Source organism: Pristiophorus japonicus, chromosome 9, assembly GCF_044704955.1.
Source record: "Pristiophorus japonicus isolate sPriJap1 chromosome 9, sPriJap1.hap1, whole genome shotgun sequence".
Lineage (NCBI taxonomy): Eukaryota > Metazoa > Chordata > Chondrichthyes > Pristiophoridae > Pristiophorus > Pristiophorus japonicus.
The window spans coordinates 146,234,656-146,252,788 of record NC_091985.1 but is presented as its reverse complement, the minus strand read 5'-3'; the positions used below and the strand labels follow the sequence as shown (position 1 = coordinate 146,252,788).

Below are 18,133 nucleotides of genomic sequence, written 5' to 3'. Positions count from 1 at the left end.
AGCAGCCATAGAATCGTAGAATACTGCAGCACAGATTGAGGCCATTCAGCCCATCGAGTCTGCACCGGCTCTTTCGAAGAGCGAGCCAGTCAGTCCCACACCCCCTCTCTTCCCCCATATCCTGCAATGGTTTCTCCTTCAAGTATTTATCCAATTCCCGTTTGAAGGCATCTACTGAATCTGTTTCTTCCACTCTATCAGGTACTGCATTCCAAATCCGAACCACTCGTTGCAAAAAAGTTTTTCCTCATGTCGCCTCTGGTTCTTTTGCCAATCACCTTAAATCTGTGGCCTCTGGTTATCGACCCTTCAGCCATTGGAAACAGTCTCTCTTCATTTACTCTATCTACACCCTTCATGATTTTGAACACCTCTATCAAATCTCCTCTTAGCCTACACTGCACTAGGGAGAACAAATCCAACTTCTCCAGTCCATCCACGTAACTGTATTCCCTCATCCCTGGAACCAATCTAGTAAATCCCTTCTGTACCCTCGCCAAAGCCTTCATGTCCTTCCTAAAGTGTGGTGCCCAGAATTGGACACAGTACTCCAGCTGGGGCTGAACTAGTGTTTTAGATAGGTTTAACATAACTTCCTGGCTTTTGTACTCTATGCCTATATTTATAAAGCCCAGTATTGCATATGCTTTATTAACTGCTTTAAGCTGTCCTGCCACTTTCAAAGATTTGTTTGTCCATCCAACAATGGCTGCATTTCAAAAGTAGCACATTTAGTGTAAGTGCTTTGGGAAATCCTGAAGTAAGTTGTATTATAGAAGCGGGTCCCTTTCATATTTTAATATGGAGGTATGCCGAGGATTGATTAATCTTCATTGTTTTTAACGTTGAAAATGTTTGCCAGCTTGCTGCGACCCTATAGTGTTGTATTTCTGAACTAAGACCTAAGTCTAGGTCAGCTGAACTTCACTCTGTCTCGCCAGAGGGCAGGTTTTGTTCATCTCAAGCCTGCACATACCTTGGCTTTGCCCAATCCTGTTGCTTTGTCCCGAAGTTCTGTAAATTGTCGTTCAGAGGCCTTCAGGTCTCCCTCCATCCGATCCATCCAGCTCATAAACTGTCGGACATCATCCTGGTAACTGGTCCATTGGGATAATGCACCTTCCAATTGACTGAACACAGAATTGAAAAATAAAGATTATATTAGTGTAATATATCTAAAAGGCTAATTCATAAAATCCACCCCACAGTTGGAGGTCGATCTTCACTTGACACAGTCGCAGTGTTTTCCGCCCGTGCCTTGTGAATTTCACTTCCTGTCTGACTGTCACTTACATACTTCTTGTGACTGCAACTTATTTCAGCTGGAGGGTTACTAACATGTTGTGGGGTTCGTGGGACAGTGTCGCACTATTATTGCAAGAACGGAGGCTGACGTTCAATGTGCTTTTAGAATAAGGAATATGGTTTCTGGTTTATGAAGGCACACGCAGCACTGTGTGAGGATATTTTATAATCAATTGCTTCAGGTAGTCACTCTCTGTAATGAAGTGCATCAGAGGGAGTGATGAACTGAAAATAGTGACAGCAAATAGTAACATGCATTAAATCTCTTCAATATATCGTAGCAAGTCAGGCAAAAAGAAGGCATGAAAATGTCTACTTTTTTAAAACCACATTTTGGCTCAGTGGTAGTACTCTATCTTTTGAGTCAGAAGGTCATGGAGTCAAGTCCCACTCCGCAGACCTGAGCACATAATCCAGGCTGACACTCCCAATGCAGTACGGAGGGAGTGCTGCACTGTCGGAGTATCATGTATCTCACACTACTGTACATAACTGTATCTTACCATGCTATACATGACTGTAACAAGATATGACCTGTAACCACAAGCATACTTTACCACCAGGGGTGCACTTGCAGGAGACACTGCATACCTGTTCCACAGTTATATAAAGGCAGGTCTCAGGCAAGTGTGGCACTCGAGAGCTGAGAAATAAAGGTGCAGGTTCAGAGTGACCTTGACTTCAGCATGTGCCTTGTGTAAGTCTGTGCTGCAGGGTCAGGACTTTACAGTGGCGACGGGTTACGGGATCACAGCATCCACAGAATGGCTGCCAACGGATCAGATGAAAAGTACAATGCTGGAGACAATTGGGAGGACTTTATAGAAAGGCTCCAGCAAAGCTTTGTAACCAAAGACTGGTTGGGCGACGATAAGGCAGACAAGAGAAGAGCCCATCTCTTGACAAGCTGTGGCTCGAAAACATACGCCTTAATGAAGGACCTGCTGGCACCCGAGAAACTAGCAAGCAAATCGTTTGAGGTGTTGAGCACACTGGTGAGAGACCACCTGAAGCCAGCGAGCAGTTGACACATGGCCAGACACAGGTTCTACAACTACAGACGCTGTGTGGGCCAGAGCATACCCGACTTTGTGGCGGAACTTCGGAGGCTGGCTAGTTTATGTGAGTTCTCCGATGAACAGAGGAGAGTAGTACTGAGAAACTTTTTTATTGAAGGAATAGGCCACGCAGGCATATTCCGAAAGCTTATAGAGATCAAGAATTTGACCCTAGAGGCAGCAGCATTGGTCGCACAGACATTCTTGGCAGGAGAAGAAGAAACGAGGTTGATCTACACTGCGGGTACGACAACTAACGAAACATCGGAACAAGGGGTTCACAGCGTGAAACAAGCCGCTATCCCCAAACACAGACAAAGGCAGGGGAGCAGGCCTTCAACAGCAGGCAGTGGCGCCAGAAGCCATCAAGGGCCACATGAACGGCCGTTCACACATCATCAACCCACAATGCGAGCAATCAACTACAGACTGAGAGAAGCTCAAAGAGAGATCAGCCAGATGCAGCTCATTCTTCGGAAACAATGGAAGCGGTCTGTGCTGGAGATGTGGGGGGAAGTCACTCAACAAGGGGGTGTCGATTTCAGCATGCTGTTTGCAGAAACTGCAACTATACAGGGCATCTGGCTCGCATGTGCAGAAAAACAGCAGCTCGGCTGGTATACGAATCGGAAGGGTCGGAAAGCAGACCAGAAGACGGTGGGGACAGTGCCCAGGATGCCGAGGTACAGCGGGTCAACACGATCAATGTCCACTGTTCTTACAACAAGACGCCTCCAATAATGATGTGGGTCCTACTCCACGGGTTACCCGTCAACATGGAACTGGACACGGGAGCGAGTCAATCTCTCATGAGCATCCAACAATTTGAACAGCTGTGGCCGCACAAAAGCAACAGACCAAAACTCACAAGGATCGACACCAAAATAAGGACCTAGACCAAAGAAATCGTCCCAGTCCTTGGCAGCGCCATGCTCTCAGTCACACACAAAGGGACAGTGAACCGACTTCCCCTGTGGATTGTCCCCGGAGATCTCCCAGCACTGTTGAGGAGAAGCTGGCTGGCAAAACTAAATTGGAAATGGGATGATGTTCATGCCATGTCGTCAGAGGAACGGACCTCCTGCTCAACAGTTCTAAGTCGTTTTGAATATCTCTTTCAGCCAGGTGTGGGCACCTTCAAAGGGGCTAAAGTTAAAATCTACACACAGGATGCCAGATCGGTCCATCACAAGGCTAGAGCTTTGCCTTATGTGATGAGGGAAAAGATTGAACACGAACAGGATCGGCTTTTGCGGGAAGGCATTATCTCACCCGTGGAATTTAGCGACTGGACAAGTCCCATGAAGCCTGATGGATCCGTACGAATCTGTGGGGATTACAAGTCTACCATAAACAGAATCTCCCGACAGGACCAATACCCGCTGCCCAGAGCGGAGGACCTATTTGCCACATTGGCTGGAAGAAAGCTTTTCTCAAAACTAGATCTCACATCTGTGTATATGACGCAAGAACTGACCGAAGAGTCTAAGCTACTCACCACCATCAACACACATCGAGGCCTTTTCATGTACAATCAATGCCCATTCGGCATCAGGTCGGCAGCTGCTATATTCCAGCGCAACATGGACAGTCTGCTCAAGTCCATCCCGGGGACGGTTGTGTTTCAAGATGACATACTCATCACGGGCAGGGACACCGACTCCCATCTCCGCAATTTGGAGGAAGTACTAAAGCGATTGGATCGGGTAGGCCTAAGAGTTAAGAAATCCAAGTGTCTGTTTCTCGCGCCTGAGGTTGAATTTTTGGGCAAAAGGATTGCCGCTGATGGAATCCGCCCAACAGAATCCAAAACCGAAGCAATTCGTCTGGCACCGGAATGTCTCGGAACTGCGCGCCTTTCTCGGGCTACGCAACTACTTTGGGAACTTTATGCAGAACTTGAGCATGCTGCTGGAGCCTCTCCACGTGCTACTCAGAAAAAGGTGCAATTGGTTTTGGGGGGAAGCCCAAGAACGCGCCTTCAATAAGGCACGCAACCTTCTATGTTCCAACAGTGTTTTAGCCTTTTTTGACCCAGGTAAAAAGCTAGTTCTTACATGTGATGCGTCAGCGTACGGGGTCGGGTGCGTTTTACAGCATGTCAATGATGCGGGTAAATTACAACCCATTGCTTATGCCTCCAGGTCACTTTCGCAGACGGAGCGCGGGTACGGTATGGTTGAGAAGGAGGCGCTTGCGTGCGTGTACGGTGTCAAAAAGATGCACCAATACCTTTTCGGGGCCAAGTTCACGTTAGAAACCAACCACAAACCCCTCACGTCCCTGCTATCTGAGAGCAAGGCAATAAACGCCAACGCCACGGCCGCATTCAACGGTGGGCACGCATGCTGGCGTCTTACGACTACACGATAAGGCACAGACCAGGCACAGACAACTGTGCCGACACGCTTAGCAGGCTACCCCTGGCAACCACGGAAGGGTCTGACGATCAGGACTGTGAGATGGTCATGGCAATCAATGCCTTTGAATCCACAGGTTCGCCCATGACGGCTCGCCAAATCAGAGCCTGGATGACCAGCGACCCCACGTTATCCTTAGTCAAAAGATGTGTTTTAACTGGTGACTGGGCAGTGGCTCGCGATGCCTGCCCCGAGGAGATCAAACCTTTCCATGGGCGCATGCATGAACTATCACTACAGGCAGACTGCCTGATGTGGGGCAGCCGAGTAGTTATGCCCTTGCGATGCAGAGAGGCGTTTGTCTGGGAGCTCCACCGCGAGTACCCGGGGATCGACCTTATGAAGGCCATAGCCAGATCCCACATCTGGTGGCCTAGCATTGACATGGACTTGGAGCTCTGTGTCCGGCGGTGCACCATTTGTGCCCAACTCAGTAATGCCCCCAGGGAGGCCCCCCTGAGCCCCTGGCCCTGGCCCACCAAACCGTGGTCGCGGGTGCATGTAGACTATGTGGACCCATTCATGGGCAAAATGTTCCTCGTAGTCATCGATGCATTTTCAAAGTGGATCGAGTGCACCATTTTAAACTCGAGCACCGCCTCCACCATTGTGGAGAGCCTTAGAACCATGTTTGCAACGCACGGAATTCCTGACATATTGGTCAGTGATAATGGTCCGTGCTTCACCAGCGCAGAATTTCAAGATTTTATAGCTGACCACGGCATAAATCACGTTAAGACGGCACCGTTCAAGCCGGCCTCCAATGGCCAGGCGGAGCGAGCAGTGCAAATCATTAAACAAGCCATGCTAAAAATCCAAGGTCCCACGCTGCAGAACCACCTGTCGCGACTGCTGCTGGCATACAGATCTCGACCTCATTCGTTGACTGGGGTTCCCCCCGCGCAACTATTGATGAAACGGACCTTAAAGACTAGGCTCTCATTAATCCTCCCAGACATGCATGAAATTGTTGAGGCAAAGCGCCAGAAGCTAACCGAGTACCATGACCGAAATTCAAGGGGGAGGTGGAATGAGATAGGGGACAAAGTGTTTGTGCTAAACTATGGCAGGGGTCCCAAGTGACTTGCAGGGACAGTAACAGGCAAGGAAGGAAACAGGCTACTGGTTGTACAAATGGACAATGGCCAAACCTGCCGGAGGCATGTAGACCAAGTAAAAAGTAGATTCACCAACAACACTGCAGAACCAGAGGCAGACTACAATGTGGAACTCACACCACACCTGGTGGACAGACAGAGGGAACAACCTGAGAAAAGGGCAATCTCAACAGACAGCCCAGGCGAGATACCAGCAATCATACTGAACGAAACAGACAGTCCTGGCGAGATACCAGCAATCACACCGAAAGAAAAACAGGCACCAAGCAAACAACTGAACCACAACTAAGACGCTCCACGCGGGAGCGTAGACCACCTGAGAGACTGAATCTATAAAGACAATAAGACCTTGGGGGAGGGTGATGTCATGTATCTCACAGTACTGTATCTTACCATGCTATACATGACTGTAACTAGATATGACCTGTAACCACAAGCATACTTTACCACCAGGGGTTCACTTGCAGGAGACACGGCATACCTGTTCCACACAGGTATATAAAGCCAGGTCTCAGGCAAGTGTGGCACTCGAGAGCTGTGAAATAAAGGTGCAGGTCCAGAGTGACCTTGACTTCAGCATGTGCCTCGTGTAAGTCTGTACTGCAGGGTCAGGACTTTACAGGAGGTACCATCTTTCAGAAGAGATGTTAAACCGAGGCCACTTCTGCCCTCTCGGGTGGATGAAAAAGATGCCATGGCACTATTCAGAGAGGAGCAGGAGTTCCCCTGATGTCCTGGCCAACATTCCTCCCTTAACCCACACCACGAAACACTAATTAGCTGGTCATTCACTCGATAACTACAGATGATGAGAATAAGGCCCAAGGCAAATGTCAGACTAAAAAACTGACCTGCAGGAATTTCCGCCGCATTATTCTACAGGATTCAGAAGTACACAGTGATCGCCATTGACGGTCACTTCAACCAGTGGCTGTCACCTCTCTGTCATTGCAGAGCCCTTGGCTGGTTTTAACGCAGCCCCCATGATTCTGTCACAGAAGAGCATGGACTGACCTTTTGCACTGAATAGAGAAGGAGAGTAGTGAGTCCCAGGAATCTTTCAGATCTTCCATCTGTTTGCGAATAGCGGCTGTGCCCTCAGAGGAGGTGCTCCTTAGAACAGACTCCCCATGGGTCAGCACCATCTTCAGCTGAATCTCCTTCTCCTGTCTGAGAGCGAGCAGAGCCTGTCGAAAGAGCGATTCAATTCCAATTAATCAAGGCCCACAAACCGTCAGCTTCCCTCCACCCATCCTGGAGGAGGAGTTAAAAAAAATTAATTCTCAGGGTGTGGACGTCACAGGCAAGGCCAGCGTTTGTTGCCCATCGCTTGTTGTCCTCGAGAAGGTGGTGGTGAGCCACCTTCGTGAACCGCTGCAGTCCGTTTGGTGACGGTGCTACCACAGTGCTGTTAGGGAGGGAGTGCCAGGACTTTGGCCCAGAGACAATGAAGGAATGGTGATATATTTCCAAGTCAGGATGGTGTGTGGCTTGGAGGGGAACTTGGAGGTGATGGTGTTCCCATGCACCTGCTGCCCTTGTCCTTCTAGGTGGTAGAGGTTGTGGGTTTGGGAGGCGCTGTCGAAGAAGCTGTGGTGAGTTGCTGCAGTGCATCTTGTAAATGGTACACACTGCAGCCACAGTGTGCCGGTGGTGGATTCCTAACCTTTGAGAAGTTGATGTCTGTTTATATCTTTTGTGATTTGCCAAACAATGAATAATTCTATCCACCACTGTGACAGTTTTCCTGTGCAGGTTAGGGGCTTAATTGCATTCATTTGGATCCTGCTCAGTCCAGTGACTTGGGCAAATGAGAACGGAATCGCACAGGATGAATAAGTAGGGCAGCAAAATAGGACTGAGAAACAGAAGTATATTCCTTTCATTAAGATGGTTGTAAACACCTTTAAAAGGTGCCAATATTGGCAGTTATTTAAAAAGAATACAGGGGCACATTTTCATCTTCTGCTTCTGCGCAGTGATGTAATGGAGCAGGTCCCCCACACATACTGACCATCGGAGTGGGCACACTCACATACTGACCATCGGAGTGGTCACCCTCACATACTGACCATCGGAGTGGGTCACCATCACATACTGACCATCGGAGTGGATCACCCTCACATACTGACCATCGGAGTGGGTCACCATCACATACTGACCATCGGAGTGGGTCACCATCACATACTGACCATCGGAGTGGGCACACTCACATACTGACCATTGGAGTGGATCACTCTCACATACTGACCATCGGAGTGGGCACACTCACATACTGACCATCGGAGTGGATCACCCTCACATACTGACCATCGGAGTGGGTCACTCTCACATACTGACCATCGGAGTGGATCACCCTCACATACTGACCATCGGAGTGGGTCACTCTCACATACTGACCATCGGAGTGGTCACCCTCACATACTGACCATCGGAGTGGGTCACTCTCACATACTGACCATCGGAGTGGTCACCCTCACATACTGACCATCGGAGTGGGTCACTCTCACATACTGACCATCGGAGCGGGTCACTCTCACATACTGACCATCGGAGCAGGTCACTCTCACATACTGACCATCAGAGTGGTCACTCTCACATACTGACCATCGGAGTGGGTCACTCTCACATACTGACCATCGCAGTGGGTCACCCTGACATACTGACCATCGGAGTGGTCACTCTCACATACTGATCATCGGAGTGGGTCACTCTCGCATACTGACCATCGGAGTGGGCACCCTCGCATACTGACCATCGGAGTGGTCACTCTCACATACTGACCATTGGAGTGGGTCACTCTCACATACTGACCATCGGAGTGGGTCACTCTCACATACTGACCATCGGAGTGGTCACCCTCGCATACTGACCATCGGAGTGGGTCACTCTCACATACTGACCATCGGAGTGGGTCACTCTCACATACTGACCATCGGAGTGGTCACTCTCACATACTGACCATCGGAGTGGGTCACTCTCACATACTGACCATCGGAGTGGTCACCCTCGCATACTGACCATCGGAGTGGTCACTCTCACATACTGACCATCCCCCATGTGTGTTTCATTCCACTGCTGTGCTTTTCCAGATCACCACCCAGGGGGTGAACCTGGTAACCTACTCCTGTGTGTGTCGTGTGACACACACGTGACATCACAGACTAGACAAATTCCTGAAATTTTCTGAGTCTATCTCTTTTTATAACTTTCTATAAAGTAATTTTAACACGTTCTCAGATATAAAACACGGAAGATTTCCTCCCACTTTCGACCCTGATATTTATCTGTATCGTGGAACATACCTCTACGGCAACACCAAAGAAGATTACAGTGTTGCTAATCCAATGATATACGAGTCCCTCTGTTTGATAAAGTCCATTGTAGTTTCATCATTGTAAAACTACAATGATGAAGAACCTTTAAAGAAGTAGGTCACCCACATTAATCACTGACTGTGTAACGTAGTATAGGGCTTGAGCACATAATCCAGGCTGACACTCTCCAGGAGTACTGAGGGAGAGCTGCACTGTTGAGGGTTCCATCTTTCAGATGAGACGTTAAACCGAGGCCCGGTCTTCCCTCTCATGTGGATGTAGACGATCCCGCGGCACAATTTGAAGCAGAGTAGGGGAGTTATCCCCAGTGTCCTGGCCACCATAATGGGCAGAGAATTGTGCAGAATGTGCATCTGATCTGCTCTTTCCCAGGGTGGGCTCCAAGCCGGGGAGTGTATAAAACCGGCCCTGTGATATAAACGTATCCTGTGGAACTCACCTCGACCTTTGCCATTCGACTGTCGAGCATGTTTTTGTCGGCGGTGGGAGTGCAGTAGGACTCCAGCATGTGCCTGGCGTCGGAGAGCCAGTCCTGCAGCTCCTTCAGTCCCTGCGAGAACTGCTGGTGCTCTGTCACGGTTCGCTGAACTCGTAAAGCCTTCTCCTGAAATCCAGAAAGGGTAGAAACAACCACTATAAAAACATTGCCCAACACTTTGTTTCTCCCCAAGCACGTGTAAGCTCCGACCCAGATTTCTCCACATTATCCCACCCACGTTGTGAGCAATGGCAGTACGAAGGCCGGTTTAGCTCCAACAGTGCTACTTTCCCCTTTGAATGTTACGCTTGAATCTGCTTCCACCCTTTCAGGCAGCGCACTCCAGATCACAGCAACTCGCTGTGCAAAAAAAATTCTCCTCACCTCCCCTCTGTTTCTTTTGCCAACTATCTTAAATCTATCTTCTCTGGTTCCCAACCCTTCGGCCACTGGAAACAGTTTTTCCTAATTTACATTATCAAAACCCGTCAGCATTTTGAAAACCTCTATTAAATCTTCCCTTGACCTTCTCTGCTCTAAGGAGAACCACTCCAGCTACTCCAGTCTGTCCACTTGGCTGAAGTCCATCACAATGCAGAGCTTTGCGCACCGGCAGAACGCGCCTGTTTCGCAGCCCGCTGCCGCTGTGTGCAGTTCCTGAACTAGTATTAAATGGCGGAGGAGGCTCGACGGGCTGTATGGCCTACTCCTGCTCCTATTTCTTACGTTCTTATGTAGCAGCGTGTGTTGTATATGTAGACTATGGATGTACTCTCTGTGTAGTCACTGTGTGGTCGCATAAGATGGAGATTTGTTTACCTGATGTACTATCAATAAGATTTACACTGTGTATATACTATCCTGGCACCACTAGAGGGTGCAACTGGTGGAGACCGGGGGTTTCCTGTCCTGGTGGCAGGGCCCAGTATAAACGGCTGCCCACCATGCTTGTGCCTCACTCTGGAGTTTGGAATAAAGAACCAAGGTCACTACAGTTTGAGTACAACACATTGCCTCGTGTAGTCATTCATAGGTACAGTACAAACATAATACTGTGCTCACTTCCTGATCCTCCATTGTTCTCTCCACCATCGTCGCTCAGCTCGAGTTCATGGTGATCCCACCATAGAACAGCAACGGCAAAGGGGAGCCTGCAGCAGCTAATGGTTAGACCGCTTGGAATAGGGGGAACTAGCTGCTAAATGTTGGCTGCTGCCTTTGTGGAAAGGCGGCACAAAGCACAGCTACAAAAGCCGACAGGTAGACAGGCATTTGGTCCATGTGGGTGGGCGAATGTGGAAAAGTGATGAGAGACCAAAGGTATAGTATCCCGAAAATCATGGGAGCGCTCCCAGCGAGCAGGGCTCCACTCCGGGATCACCTGTTTACCCTTACATGTGTAATCGGAGAACTCCGCAGGTGCATTCTATTCACTTATAAATGTAGTTCACTCGTACAAGGCGTACAAGCTCCAAGGGACATAACTTCAATGCAGTAGGAGCACAGACCGGGGAGTCCTGAGCTGGAGATTGGTACACCCGAGTCACAGTCATCGCGATTTCCCACTCATCGACTTTAATCAGATTTTGCACTCGGCATAAATCGGACTGGCTGATTTCAACTCCCGAATTCACAAAGCGTGTCCATTGTATGCAGCAGGAGGACTAAGTCCTGCCTGTGAGGAAGAGTAATATTGTGCTTTACAAACAGCACTGACAGATTGAAATTAAATACCCATCACCACCAACCGTGTAATCTGAATAATTTCACAGATCCCTGCAAGTACAGGAAGCTATTAGTCAGCTGTGGCTCAGTGGGTAGCACTCTCGCCTCTGAGTCAGAAGGTTGTGGGTTCAAATCCTACTCCAGCGACATTGAGCACTTAATCTAGGCTGACATTCCCAGAGCTGCACTGTCGGAGGTGCTATCTTTAGGATGAGACATTAAACCGAGGCCCCATCTGCCCTCTCAGCTGGACATAAAAGATCCCATGGCACTATTTTGAAGGGCAGGGGAGTTCTCCCCGGTGTCCTGGCCAATATTTATCCATCAACCAACATCACCAAAATAAATGATCTGGTCATTATCTCACTGCCGATTGTGAGACCTTGCTGTGAGCAAATTTGCTTCCGCTTTTCCTACATTACAACACGGAGTACACTTCAAAAATAATTTAATTGGCTGCAAAGTGTTTTGGGACGTCTTGAGGTTGTGAAAGGCGCTATTTAAATGCACCTCTTTCTTAGTGTCGCTCCCTAGGCTGCATCTAATTAACTGAAGTGAATATTTCCCTAAATATAACAGGGTTGAAATATGCTGTGCAGTTTATTTATTACAATGTGCTTTGTCGTCCTACTTACTCTCGAAATATTGTCTACCGCGAGCGATTCACGACAACTAGCACAATGAATTGAAGCTAAAAGCAGGTGACAATGAATCAGCTCCTCGGGTCACAAGCGACTCCGAACGCTCCCAGACTTTACGCGCATCTCTCGCAGGGTTTTTCATCCATCTGTACTTCTGTCGCTCAGCAACTGTCGCTAAGGGACTGTCGCCCAGGGACTGTGCTTCACGGGTGTGAATAACGTGATAAAGACCATTAACAGCGAGGGGAAGCTCTGTTATCTGAGACACAGTTACTGAACACAGCACTCCATCCACGGTTGTCTTTATACTGGGTTTTCCAGTACAGTGCGGGGATTCAGTTAATAAAACAATCCTGTCTGTACAACCAACACCAGGGAATTTCACAACATGAGTTTGAGAAAATGACTAATTTAGTCACTCATTGTAAGCAGAGTCACGGAACACATGAGGCAATTTGCTGCAAATTTTTTCCTTTAGAAAGTTACTCTTTTGATTGGTTTTGATTTTCGAGCAGAACACATTCACTTCTGGGCCTTACCTTGGCTAAGTTATTTAAGGCTAAATACCAAGCGGACAGCTGAGACACTCTGTGCATAAAGCTTTTGTTAGATGCTTGCTCTTCCCACAGGTGCTGAGCTTTCTCTTTCAGCTTGTTTAGCTGGGACTCGCGGCAGGCTATATCCTCTAGGACAGACTGGAAGGCACAAGCGGGTTTGCAAATAAAAACAAAACACATGTTACAGTGGGTATCATATTTGGGCAGGAGCGAGGCACATGGAGAGCATCGACTAACACTACCGTGCGGGGCACTGGGAGCAAAGCACATTAAAAGCAGTTGGATTGCGTTAGAAACATGAAGTCGACTCATTCTGCGACCAAAGGTGAAGGCGAGCACCGGATTATTAGCTAAGCGGAATGGAGGTCCTGAACCATGCGTTCGGCAGCATAGGATGAAGGTGATGGGGATGGCATGTTGTGGTGGTGAAGATAACCGTCCCGCCTAAAGAAGTCACCCCACAGGTTTGTGAATCACATGGAGCGGGTGGTGAAATGCGTTGTGTTCAGGGACGCTCTCAGCCCGTTGGTTGTGAGAGGGTGGACTACCTGCAACCTGAACTGTTCATTTTTCTTCGCCAGCAGGTCGGGCAGCTGGGCGCTGCTCCCTTGCACGACCGTCTCCGTGGCGACCAGCCACTCCTGCACAGGCCCGACTCCAGCTTCGAAGTCCTTCATCTGAGACTGCAGGTTCTGAGAGGGGGGCGAAGCAAAACACGGGTTGTTGGCGGCAGCGGCTCTTTAAAAACCCGACACCTTTAAACCGAAGGTCGCGGCGGGTAAGCAGCAATAGGATTGGTTCTGCTGGTCCGCGAATGGGCACGGAACACAAGGTAATCGGAAAAGGCACAAACAGGGAGGTTGGAAAACAATCTTTACTCAAGAAGGTGGTTAGAGTGTCATGTGACAGGTGGTGCAGAGGTCAGTGCACCAGATACACAGCTCACACAGTATCATGTCCATGAAAGGGTTTGTTAAAGTTAAAGGGTAGGAAAGACATGGGGGACCATGAGAGAACGTGAAATCTTACAGTGCAGAAGTGTTATATATGCAGACTGTAGATATACTCTCTGTGTAGTCACTGTATAGTTGCATAAGATGGAGACTTGTTACCTGATGTACTATCAATAAGGTTTACACTGTGTATATGCTATGCTGGCACAACTAGAGGGTGCAACTGGTGGAGACTGGGGTTTCCTGCCCCTGTGGCAGAGGCTGTCCACCAGAGGACACTGTGGTGGGAGACCTGAGGGTCACCTGTATAGGTGTGCAGGGCCCAGTATAAAAGGCTGCCAACCATGCTTGTGCCTCACTCTGGAGTTACGAATAAAGGACCAAGGTTACTACAGTTTGAGTACAACACATTGCCTCGTGGAGTCATTCATAAGTGCATTACAGACATAACAAAAAGGAAGCCACTTGGCGCTTCGCCTCTGAAAGTGTTGTCCAATTCGTCCCACTTTCTCCCATTCGACTGTTTTTTTCTTTTTCAAATGTTTCTCCACTCCCTTTAGTTTCCCAGGTACCGATTACCCGGCTGCTAGTTAGCAGTTTCCTACCTGTAAGGCAGCCTCCTTTTGGTGCAGGTTAGCCAGCAGATTCTTCCAGTCCTCTTTGGCAGTCGACACCTTGGCCTTTATCGCTTCGGCCTTCTCCTTGCTGAGAATCCTGCTCAGCAGCTCACCTTTGGAAATCAGGGTGTTAAGTTTGCTCTGACAGGCCTCGCTCTCTGATAGGAAATCCTAAAAACAGAAGCAAAACGGCCATCAATAGAAGAAGAAGAATTTGCTTTTATACAGCGCCTCACGATCTCAGGATGTTTCAAAGTGCTTTACCGCCAATGAAGTGTAGTCACTGTAGTGATGAGGCAGCCAATGTTTACACAGCACGCTCCCACAAACAGCAATCTGATAGTGACCAGCTCACCTGCTTTTTTTCAGTGATGTTGAGGACTAAATTCTGGCCAAGACACCGGGAGAACTTCCCTGTTCTTCTTCGAAGCAGCAGTGTGGGGTGTTTTACATCTACACCCACATGGCAGACTGGTCACAAAAGTAAAAGCCCATGGGATCCAGGGAAAAGTAGCAAGTTGGATCCAAAATTGCCTCAGAGGCAGGAAGCAAAGGGTAATAGTTGATGGGTGTTTTTGTGATTGGAAGGCTGTATCCAGTGGGGTTCCGCAGGGCTCAGTGCTGGGACCCTTGCTTTTTGTGGTATTTATATCAATGACTTGGACCTGAATGTTGGGGGTATGATTAAGAGGTTTGCAGATGATACTAAAATAGGCTGCGTGGTTGATAATGAAGAAGAAAGCTGCGGACTGCAGGAAGATACCAATGTACTGGTCAGGTGGGCAGAACAGTGGCAAAAGGAATTCAATCTGGATAAGTTTGAGGAAATGCGTCTGGGGAGGTCTAACAAGGCAAGGGAATAGACATTAAAGGGTACGACACTGAAAAGTGTAGAGGAACAAAGGGATCTTGGAGTGCAGGTCCACAATTGCTGAAGGTAGCAGGCCAGGTAGATAAGGTGGTTAAGAAGGCATATGGAATACTTGCCTTTATTAGTCGAGGCATGGAATACAAGAGCAAGGAGGTTATGCTTGAACTGTATAAAACACTGGTTAGGCCGCAGCTGGAGTACTGCGTGCAGTTCTGGTCGCCACATTACAGGAAAGATGTGCTTGCACTGGAAAGGGTGCAGAGGAGATTTACAAGAATGTTGCCTGGACTGGAGAATTTTGGCTATGAGGAAAGATTGGAGATGCTGGGTCTGTTTTCTTTAGAACAGAGAAGGCTGAGGGGAGACCTGATTGAGGTGTATACAATTATGAGGGGCCTGGATAGATTGGATAGGAAGGACCTGTTTCTCTTGGCAGAGGGGTCAACAACTAGGGGGCATAGATTTAAAGTAATTGGGGGGAGGTGTAGAGGCGATATGAGAGGAAATTTTTTCACCCAGAGGGTAGTGGGGGTCTGGAACTCACTGCCTGAAAGGGTGGTAGAGGCAGGAACCTTCACCACCTTTAAAATATACATGGATGTGCACTTGAAGTGCCATAACCTGCAGGGCTACGGACCAAAAGCTGGAAAGTGGGATTAGGCTGGATAGCTCTTGGTTAGCTGGCTCAGACACGATGGGCCGAAATGGCCTCCTTCCATGCTGTAAGTTTCTATGCTTCTATGATCTACCTGAGAGGGCAGACGAATCCTCGATTTAACGTCTCATCCGAAAGATGTCACCTCCGACAGTGCAGCACTCCCTCAGTACTGCACTGAAGTGTCAGCTGCATTATGTGCTCAAGTCATCACCTTCTGACTCAGAGGCAAGAGGGCTACCACTGAGTCAAGGCTGACCCAGTAAGACCAGCCAACGGCATGTCTACATTGTGGAACCAGTTCCATCGGAGCAATGTGTTAAGGCAGCTGTGTTTACATTGTAAGTTGGAACTTGGAGCAGCAGCAACAAAGAAGCAACAATCATCCTCTAGATCTCCCGATGGTCTTCAGAACCAATGAAATACCATCACCATTAATAGTGAGGCAAGTACAAGGGAAAGGCATTAAAACAGCCAATGTGTGGAGGGAAAACACCAATAATCATGGGCAATTTTAACCTTCATATTTATTGGACAAAGCCAATTGGCCAGGGTAGCCTTGAGCAAGAGTTCATAGAGTGTAACCGGGATAGTTTCCTTGAACACTACATTGTGGAACCAACCAGGGATCAGGCTATCTGGTACTGTGTAATGAGACTGGATTAATAAATGATCTCCTCATAAAGGATCCTCTAGGAACGAGTGACCATTACATGTTTGAATTCAAATTCAGTTGGAGGGTGAGAAAGTTGGATCTCAAACCAGTGTCCTAAACTTAAATAAAGGAGACTACAAAGGTATGAAGGCAGAGATGGCTAAAGTGGACTGGGAAAATAGATTAAAATATGGGACAGTTGATGAGCAGTGGCAGACATTTAAGGAGATATTTCATAACTCGCATCAAAAATATATCCCAATGAGAAGGAAAGACTGTAAGAGAAGTTAACCATCCATGGCTAACTAAGGAAATAAGGGATGGTATCAAATTGAAAACAAGGGCACACAATGTGGCCAAGACTAGTGGGAGGCCAGAGGATTGGGAAACTTTTAAAAGCCAGCAAAGAACGATTAAAAAACAATAGAGAGGGAAGATAGATTATGAAAATAAACTAGCACAAAATATAAAAACAGATAGTAAGAGTTTCTACAGATACATAAAAAGGAAAAGAGTGGCTAAAGTAAATGTTGGTCCCCCAGAGGATGAGACTGGGGAATTAATAATGGGGAACAGGGAAATGGCAGAGACTTTGAACAAATATTTTGTATCAGTCTTCACGGTAGAAGACACTAAAAACATCCCAATAGTGGATAATCAAGAAGCAATAGGGAGGGAGGAACTTAATACAATCACTATCACTAAAGAAGCAGTACTCGATAAAATAATGGGGCTAAAGGCGGACAGGTCCCCTGGATCTGATGGCTTGCATCCCAGGGTCTTAAAAGAAGTGGCTGCAGAAATAGTGAATATATTGGTTGTAATTTACCAAAATTCCCTGGATTCTGGGAAGGTCCCAGGGGATTGGAAAACCGCAAATGTAACGCCCCTTTTTAAAAAAGGAGGCAGACAGAAAGCAGGAAACTATAGACCAGTTAGCCTAACATCTGTCGTTGGGAAAATGCTGGAGTCCATTATTAAGGAAGCAGTAGTAGGACATTTGGAAAAGAATAATTCAATCAAGCAGAGCCAACATGCTTTTATGAAAGGGAAATAGTGTTTGACAAATTTGCTGGAGTTCTTTGAGGATGTAACGAGCAGATGGATAAGGAGGAACCAGTGGATGTGGTGTATTTGGATTTCCAGAAGGCATTCGATAAGGTACCACATAAAAGGTTACTGCACAAGATAAAAGTTCACAGGGTTGGGGGTAATATATTAGCATGGATAGAGGATTGGGTAACTAACAGAAAACAGAGAGTCAGGATAAATGGGTCATTTTCCGTTTGGCAAACAGTAACTAGTGGGGTGCCATAGGGATCGGTGCTGGGGCCTCAACTATTTGCAATCTATATTAATGACTTGGATGAAGGGACTGAGTGTAATGTAGCCAAGTTTGATGATGATACAAAGATGGGTGGGAAAGTAAATTGTGAGGAGGACACAAAAAATCTGCAAAGGGATATAGACAGGCTAATGAGTGGGCAAAAATTTGGCAGATGGAGTATAATGTGGGAAAATGTGAGGTTATCCACTTTGGCAGAAAAAATAGAAAAGCAAATTATAATTTAAATGGAGAAAAATTGCAAAGTGCTGCAGTACAGAGGGACCTGGGGGTCCTTGTGCATGAAACACAAAATTAGTATGTAGGTACAGCAAGTAATCAGGAAGGCATATGGAATGTTGGCCTTTATTACAAGGGGGTAGAGTATAAAAGGAGAGAAGTCCTGCTACAACTGTAC

The 18,133-nt window shown here is 47.6% G+C and overlaps 1 protein-coding gene across 1 annotated transcript in view; it reads right to left on the bottom strand.

Annotated features, from left to right (window-relative positions):
* The window catches only part of syne1b (spectrin repeat containing, nuclear envelope 1b), a 420,847-nt gene that overhangs the window by 196,219 nt on the left and 206,495 nt on the right, over positions 1-18,133 (bottom strand). Inside the window, exons 56-61 of the mRNA XM_070891000.1 lie at positions 14,199-14,381; positions 13,189-13,332; positions 12,623-12,778; positions 9,679-9,843; positions 6,916-7,088; positions 977-1,130 (exon numbers count right to left, since the gene is read on the bottom strand). Coding sequence (XP_070747101.1) covers positions 977-1,130; positions 6,916-7,088; positions 9,679-9,843; positions 12,623-12,778; positions 13,189-13,332; positions 14,199-14,381 — 975 coding nt within the window. The remainder of the gene's footprint in view (positions 1-976; positions 1,131-6,915; positions 7,089-9,678; positions 9,844-12,622; positions 12,779-13,188; positions 13,333-14,198; positions 14,382-18,133) is intronic.